This window comes from Lathyrus oleraceus, chromosome 7 (genome assembly GCF_024323335.1).
Source record: "Lathyrus oleraceus cultivar Zhongwan6 chromosome 7, CAAS_Psat_ZW6_1.0, whole genome shotgun sequence".
NCBI lineage: Eukaryota > Viridiplantae > Streptophyta > Magnoliopsida > Fabales > Fabaceae > Lathyrus > Lathyrus oleraceus.
This window is the reverse complement of record NC_066585.1, coordinates 331754085-331763510: the sequence shown is the minus strand read 5'-3', so window position 1 is coordinate 331763510 and position 9426 is coordinate 331754085. Positions and strand designations below refer to the sequence as shown.

The following is a 9426-nucleotide window of genomic DNA, read 5'->3' as shown; positions in this document are numbered from 1 at the left end:
ATCCATCTTAAATAAATTGGACCATAATATTTGATTTCTCTGAATAAATGAACAAGTAAGTGAATCAAAATGTCAAAAAATGATGGAGGAAAATACATCTCCAATTGACACAATATTATTGCAGCCTCATCTTCTAATTCATCTAATTTTTTGAAATTAAGAACTTTAGTACATATAACATTGAAGAATAATCACAATCTGGTTATAGTTACTATTATATTTTTTGGAAGGATGCCACGAATAACCACCGGTAGAAGTTGTTGCATCAAGACATGACAATCATGAGATTTTAAGCCAACTAACTTGAGATCTTTCATTGATACAAGTTTCTTGATGTTTGAAGAGTAACCTTGGGGAACTTTGATATCATGCAAACACTCGCAAAAACTTTTCTTTTCCTTTTTAGATAGAGTGTGACATGCCGGAGGTAAGTAAGATCTTTTTCCTTTATCTTCTGGAGTCAATTGTTGTCGTATACCCATCTCCATCATATCTAAACAAGAATTCTTATTATCTTTAGTCTATCATATAATGTTTAAAAGTGTTTCTATTAAACTATCACACACATTTTTCTCCACATGCATCACATCAAGACAATGTCTTACATCGAGTCTAGACCAACATGGAAGATCAAAGAACATCGATCTCTTTTTCCAAATACTTCTCTTAACGGGACCATCTTTTTTCTTCCCAAAGACAACATTAAGGTGTTATTGTTGTTGATAAACTTCATCGCCAATTAAAGGTTTATGAGCGCTTTCAAACTCCTGCTCTTCGTTAAAAGCCTTACGCAATCTATGATAAGGATGATTGAATTTTAGAAATTTTCGATGCCCAAGATAAACGGTCTTTTTTCTAAACTCAAGCTGGTGAAAACAGGTATCATATTCACATATAGAACACGCTTTATGTCCTTTGACACTATATCCCGCCAAATGACCATATGTAGGAAAGTCGTTGATTATGCAAAATAACATTGCACGTATCTTAAACTTTTCACCAGAATATGCATCATCAACGTCAACACATTTATCCCACAAAAGTTTTAAATCCTTAATTAATGGACTTAGATAAACATCTATGTCGTTTCCAAGTTGTCTTGGTCCATAAATCATCATACTTAACATCATATACTTACGCTTCATGCACAACCAAAAACATAGGTTATAAATTGTAAGAAGAACGTGCCACGAAGAATGGTTAATGCTCAGATTACCAAAGGGGTTCATTCGATCTGTTGCAAGCCTAAGGCTATGGTTTCTTGGCTCAAGGCCAAAATCAAGAAACAATGAATCAATTTTCTTCCATTGTAAAGAATCAACTACATGGCGAATGTTTCCATCATATTTCCTTTCATCTGCATGTCATCTAATATGCTTTGCGTCATTCACATTAGAAAAAGATTCTCTTTAACCTCGAAATAATTGGCAAGTACCATAACACTTTAGCAAGAGGACGCTTTTTACTAGCACTGTCATTGTCATCACCATTGTTGTTCTTCAACTTATAGCATGACTCACCATATTCTAGACATAGATTCAAATTTCCATACTTGTTCCTGTATAATATGCAATTATTAGGGCATTCATCCAAATTTTCACCACATTCTGCACAACGATCCGACAAATTGTTATCTTTTGGTAGCATTTATTTCAACAAATCAAGCAAATTTGTGAAAATTTTATCCGACCATCCACCTTTTGCCTTCAGATTAAACAACTTTAACAACGCAGGCAAGCGTGTAAAATTGGTGCACCCCTTATATAAAGGCACATCTTTACATAAAGTATCATAAATATGGGCTTTCATATAAGACAATTCTCCAATATCACGAATCATATCTTCTAGTCGATCATTTATATCATCAGCATCCTCATCGATTTGTGACGTCATATTTTGATTATTATCCACTTCTCTATGTCACATTCATGTTGTATAATTTTGACATATTTCATCACAACATAAGTGCTATAATATTTCTTTTGACCGTTTTCTGATATTCCCACAAACAACACAAGGACAATCAAAGATTCCATTATTGCCGAGAATATTTTTTTCGGAAAATTCAAGGAATTCAATAGCTCATTTCTCATACCTAGTTTATCGGCTTTCATCTAACTACTATCCATAACAAATTATGAAATTTATATCAAAAGAATAATGTGAATGGAAACCTAATGCTACACGCACAACATCCTATTATGATTATATGCATATGACAATGTCTGAATAAAACATGAACATGGCAACACCAAAACCTAAACATATTCAGGAGCGTCACAATGTATGAATAAAACATAAACATATCCAACACCAAAACCTAAAGCATATTCACAAAATCTGAATAAAACATGAACATAGCAACATGAACAGTACACATAACATCCTAGTGAAGAACATAAACATTCTGAAGTGCTAGAGAGAGATAATAGTAAATAACATTTACGAAGAACATAAACTTTCAAAAGCGTCAAAGAGACAGAATAGTAACGTATCGTAATTCGAAGAGGATGGCGATTTCCTTTCCAGAAATGATATTCGTTTTCAGAAATGAATATGAAGATGGTGAAGGTTTCGCTATCGTTGTCGTCTCATTCGCTAAGGCACTCTTGTCTGTTATGAACGAAATGAAGTACCTGTTATGTTTTAATTTTGTGGGAAATAATTTCAAACGGTTGCAAGCTTCAACCGTAATGAAATATGGAACATGTAACCACAGTTGAACGAAACAACAGTAGTTGTTATACTTTCAATTTTTAAATAACAATAAATGTGAAGGGACACACACTTATTTTTATTGAAAAAAAGGAAAAATATTTATGCTGGGACTCGAAGCTTGTCATCCAAACTCTATGACCACGGTTGTTTTAAGGAACCGTGATGAAATGTTTCTTAATAAAATAAAAATAAAAACAACATGTGCGTAAAAAAATGTGATATGAAATTGATGGAAAAATGACCATTATAATATTGTAGAGCTGAGATATATTTTCTAGTAATGTTAATATTATATTAAACTTTGAGATGATACGACAAATAAAATATAAAATTTAAATGTAATTTTCTCCTCTTACTTTCATTTTTTTATTAATTTTGCTGCTCTCATTTTAAAATCTAGTTTATTAATTTTTTTATAATTATTTTAGGAATTTTAGTCCCTTTATGAATTTGAACTCAAATTTTAATAATATTATTGAGGGTGTATAATTCTACAATTAAATAAACTACTTCAGCTCATTTTTTATTAATATTTATAATTATATTATTCATTAATAATAATTTATTAATATTAAAAATAAAAAACCAATTAAATACGTTTGAACCCTAACCCTAACACATAAATGTTCATAGTTCATTTGCATTGATTCATGCAAAGGTTAATTTGCATATAAATTACATCAAAATTAGAAGAAAAAAATAGAGGATCAAAAATGAAATGTAAACAATCATTCCATTATAAAAAATAAACTCTTAATAAATTTATTAAGACTAGAATTTCTTACAAGGCGGATTCTTTCATAGATTCATAATGAATTCATCACATGTCCCTACAGTTTTTGGTCCTTTAAATTAACTTATACCCTAATGAATCGTCACCAACCTAAGAATCAAATTTTGGTACTCTTTCCAACCAACAGTTGTTGGTACATTATTTTTATTTTTAATGTACTTTATATGCTCAAACAAAGAAAAAATTAATAATTTTACAACTAAAATTCAAAACAAAAAACAAACCTAAAACATAATAGATATATTAAACTATTTATTTGAAACTCTTCAAATTAATGAAACTACAAGAGAATACTATGTTCTTCTCTTAAAAAACAATATATAAACTGATTAATACTTTTTTTATAATAACTAACATAATTATTTTTTTAAAATATTTAATTATTTTATTCAAAATGAACAATTATTGAATAATACATTTATATATGTATATAACAGAGACGTTTATTCCAGAATATTCTATTGACCTAGTAACATTCTTTTGAAAAGGGCATAATAGATAGATAAATGTAAGAAGAAAGAGATGACCCCCAAAACTGACATGTGAACTACAGCGACACCATGCCAACTTCTCACCCAAAAAACTATAGATACAAACATATATCACTTTCAGGATTTTCATTTTTAATTTAATTAGAATGTGGTCTCTTTAAAAAGATAATTTATAATATTAATTTATTACTATAATTATCAAATTTTAAAATCAATTCAAATTTTTTATTTGTATTTAAAGTAATAATTATGTACTTATAACGAACAAATAATTTTTAATTTTTTAATAAAAAATAATTAGTAAAAAATATAAGATATATATATATATATATATATATATATATATATATATATATATATATATATATATATATATATATATATATATATATATATATATATATATTTCTCATACTTTTTTTTACATATTGTTAGAGTAATTATTTAATTAATCAAATGATATATTAATTATTAATTAATTATATTATAATTAATTGTTATTATATATTAATTATTAATAGATTATTTGATTAGATTTTATGTTTGAATGAATTGTAATGAGTTGAATCATTCAATAAAATTAAAGATTAAATTTAATTATTAAACAATTAATAAACTGTAAAATTCAGTCGACAATAAAAATAATAATTCTTTTATTCTATATTCTCTCAACACCAATTTCTTAAATTAAAAAAGTAAGTATTTTATTTAATTATTAAAGTTATAAATATATGATATAATTTTCTATTAACTTAAAATTTATCATAATATTATAATCTTGAGACTCAGACGCAAGAGGCAACAACAACGTGCAGTAAAAAAATTTCAAGATTTGAATTTATTATCATATGATGCTAAATTATTTTAGGCTCTTCCTTAGATCAATTTATAATTCATATATATATATATATATATATATATATATATATATATATATATATATATATATATATATATATATATATATATATATATATATATATAGATATATAATTTGTTGCACTAGTATCGAACATCTTAAGATAAATAGAACGACAAACTTCATATATTTTGAAAACATTTTATAAATTAAAACAGAAAAAGGGTAAATAAGGGAAAAATTAGATATATATTATATGAAAGCCGACATCTAACTCAATCATTGGACTAAATAAAAACATAATAACTATAAATTGATGTGAAACACTCGAGTATATCAAATGTAATATGGTCCCAGGAATAGATGAAGGAAAGTGACAGCTCCTTTAGAAGATATAAAATGATGTTAGTGGCAAATTCTTCTAATATTAATTAAGAAGTATAATACGAGTATAAGTGAAAATTATTACAAACTACAAAAGTTAGTTAAATTTAAACACAAATAGGTGGATTCAACCACAAATTATTGACAAGAGTCAATTGAAAATAAATGCGAGTTTTCATTCATCATCTTTTTCTCGAAATATGTTCTCCTATCTCAAATGGACAACTAACATACTCTAGAAAAATGGAAAGTCATTTGTTTATGTTGTCTCTAACAATATTTGTAACATCCCTTAAAGCTAGCTACTGATCCCTTGTTTGAAGGGTGAACGACGGACCATAACCACTACAGAAGAAGAATGCAAACTTTGGGTCAAAGTATGTAAACATTATTTACATGGAAGAATGATTAGCCACAAAATTCTCCTAATCGCTTTTGTTACAAATTTTTAGATCAAATTCTTATAACAAAAGAATCCATCTGATAAGCCTCTGCTTTGAATCAGGTTTTATGAGAAGGTATTTTATCGTTGCATCGTCAGTATAAATAATAACCTTTGAACTAATGAGATAAGATATAAATTTCTCCAATGCATACACTATAACAAGCAATTCTTTTTCTGTGGTAGCATAATTCATATGAGCATCATTCAAAACCTTGCTCGCATAGTATATAGCATGAATTATTTTTCTATCTTTCTTTGATCAAGAACTGCATCAACCTCATAATCACTTGCATCACACATTAGTTCAAAATCAAGTTTCCAATTAGGAGCGATGATTATGGGTACAATTATCAGTTTTTCTTTTAAGTCCTCAAAAGCAATCAAACAAGCATTATCAAAATCAAAAGACTTATCTTTGTTGAGCAGATTGCTCAATGGTTTGACAATTTTTGAGAAGTCTTTGATGAATTTCTGATAGAATCTTGCATGTCCCAAAAAGCTTCTGATTCCTTTGACGTTCAATGGTGGTGGAAGCTTCTCAATCACTTCAACCTTTGCTTTGTCAACTTCAATGCCTCTGAAAGAGATCTTGTGACCAAGAATTATTCATTCAGTGACCATAAAGTTGCATTTCTCCCGATTTAGAACCAAATTGGTTTCCACACACCGCTTCAGTACAGTGTCCAAATTCCTCAAACATAATTCAAAAGAAGGACCGAATACAGAAGTCGTCCATGAAGACTTCGATGCATTTATCGATTAAATCATGAGCATTACACAATCCAAAAGGAATTCTTCTATAAGCAAAAACACTAAAAGAACATGTAAAAGTCGTCTTCTCATGATCTTCCGGGTTGACGGTAATTTGATTGTACCCGGAATAACCATCCAAGAAACAATAGAATTCTTGACCCAACTATCTTTCAATCATTTGATCCATAAATTTTAAAGGAAAATGGTATTTTCTAGTGGCTTGATTGAGCCTCCGGTAATCTATACACGTCCTTCATCCCGTCACAGTTCTTGTCAGAATCAACTCATTATTTTCATTTGTAATCACTATCATCCCTCCTTTCTTGCGTATCACTTGTACATGACTTACCCAAACACTATCCGAAATAGGATAAATCATATCGGGCTCCAATACTTTCACTACTTCTTTCCTTACTACCTATTTCATAGTAGGATTCAAACGATGTCGTGGTTGAGCTACCGGCTTGTAATCCCCTTCCATCATGATTTTATGCATACAATAAGCTGAACTTATTTCTTTCAAGTCGGAAAGTGCCAAACCCATTGCCTTTTGATTTTTCTTCAAAACTCCAATCAATTTTTGTTCTTCATTGTTGGACAATACATTGCTAATAATAACATGCTTGTGACCGCCCTCTTCAAGAAACACATATTTAAAGTGTGAGGGTAGAATCTTCAATTCAAGTTTAGAGTCATCTTTCTTTGACTCATCTTTCAATTCTTAAACTTTGGCTTCAAGAGGGGGAATTTCTTCTAATGCATCAAGTTATCTTAAGCCATCTTCAATCTCTTTTTATCCATCTTCATTAAGAACTTTGAGTGCATCGGTAAGAGTTTTCTCAAGTGGAGTGGATAAATTAACTTGTCTTTTCACGTCCATAATGGCTTCATCAGTGCCATCCATCCGAAAACAATCTACTTTATCTTTTGAGTGTTTCATAGATTCAAAGAGGTTGAAACACAGTTCTTTATCTTGAACTCTACCCTTCATTAATCCATCGTCAATATCAACCATCATTCTTGTGGTTTCATGAAAGGTCGGTCTAGAATCAAAGGTGCATCATCATCTTCTTCCATGTCTATAACAAGTAAATCAATAGGAAACAAGAACTTGTCCACCTTAACTAAAATATCTTCAGCTACTCCATGCGAACGAGTGATAAACTTGTCCGCCAATTGTAATGTCATTGTTGTTGATTTCATTTCAATGTTGCCTTAACCTTTGAACCACGAACAACATAATCAAGTTTATGCTAGAACCTAAGTCAATCAATGATTTGCTAATGTATACGTTTCCTTTGGTGATAGGTAAGGTAACCCTCCCAAGATCAGTTTCTTTCTGTAGAAGAGTTTTTTGAATGATGGTACTACAACTAGCATCGAGATTTATGGTTTCCTGATTCGTATACCTCATTTTCTTTGTGAGAATGTCCTTCATAAACTTAGCATAAGTTTCATTTATTCTAGAGCTTCAGAAAATGGAATATTTATCTTCAAACGACTAAATATATCCATAAATATTGCATAATGTCTTGGATTATCTTTCTTGGAAGGAGCATGTGGATAAGGCAAGTGTTAAACCGGAATAACCTTCATCTTTTCCTTCCCCTCTTGGGTTTTCTTCTTATTTTCCTCTCTTTTCTTCTTTTCTAACTCTTCTTTTTCAAGTTTCTCATTTCAACTAATTTTTCCTCTTTATTTTTTTCTACTTCAACCTCATCTTTTTCTTCTTCTATTTCTACCATAACTACCTCATTCTCAACATCATCACGAATGCATTTGCCAATTTCTCTACCACTATGAGTTAGGATGGACTTACAATGCTCTTTCAGATTATCTTGAGTATTTGCAAAAAAATGTTCCTTTTTGTTTATCAACTAATTGCTTAGCTAATTGACCAACTTGAGTTTCAAGATTCTTGATGGCCTCCTTATTGCTCTTTTGATTTTCCATAGACATTGATTCAAAGTGTCCTCAATCTTATAAGGTCTTTCTTGGGATTGAGGATTCTGATTGAAATTTTGATAAGGATTTTATCTATAAGATGGTCCTCCTTCTTGTCTCTACCCTTGGCCATATTGTGCATTGTTTCCTTTTTGTTGATAACCAGAGTTATTTTGATATGGTGCTTTGTTTTGTTGGTATTGATTTTTATTTCCCATATAATTCACCTCTTCATTAACCGGAGAACAATAACCGGTAGGATGATCTCCATTGCACAATTCGCAATAAGAAACTTGTTGATGTTTGATAGGAAGCTCGTGCATCTCTTTGAGTTGTTATGGAAGCTTTGACATTTGCTTTGTAAGTTCTTCTACTTGTTGAGATAACAACTTGTTTTACGCAAAAATTGCCTCATTTGTCCCAAATTCAATAATTCCAGCTTTATTTTGAGTAGGTCCTCTATTGTGTTGCCCTTGGTGATCATTTAGTGCCATTCGATCAATAATTCCTATTGCATCTTTTGCATTCTTAGATATCAAAGAACCACCCGCAGTTGCATCCGAAAAAAGTTTTGGTTGCATTTGAAGTCCATTACATGAGATATGGATTTGAGTAAGTTCATCAAAACCATGGTTGGACATCTTCTTAGCATTGACTTGTACCGCTCCCATGCTTCATTAAGGGATTCACTTTGACCTTGAGAAAATACCAAATTGAAGTCTTGGCCTCCATAAATCTGTTGTGTGTAAATAATTGATCAAGAAATTTCTCCTCTAGCATATTCCAATCCATCATTGTTTGAGTTGGTTGATCAAGATACCACTCTTTCTCTTTTTCGATCAAAGAATGAGGAAACAACTCATGAACACTTGTTCTTCTTCATGGTCAAGACTGGTGAAAGGATTTGCATATAAAATTTTTGAGCAATTTGGTCTTCATCTCATGACTTCTTGCATTTTGCGTAGGTCGAACAACATGAGCATTTCTTCTTGGGCTATTCACACAATTCCCTCTTATGATTACTTCTTTCGCCATAGCT

At 30.3% G+C, this 9426-nt stretch overlaps 1 protein-coding gene across 1 annotated transcript; it reads right to left on the bottom strand.

Annotated features, from left to right (window-relative positions):
* Window positions 1–5927: 5927 nt before the first annotated feature.
* LOC127103662 (uncharacterized mitochondrial protein AtMg00860-like) lies at window positions 5928–6987 on the bottom strand. The gene is made up of 2 exons (XM_051040908.1): window positions 6904–6987; window positions 5928–6278 (listed from the first exon to the last, which is right to left on the bottom strand). The coding sequence occupies exons 1-2, from the start codon at window positions 6985–6987 to the stop codon at window positions 5928–5930; spliced, it is 435 nt and encodes a 144-aa protein (XP_050896865.1).
* Window positions 6988–9426: the final 2439 nt, after the last annotated feature.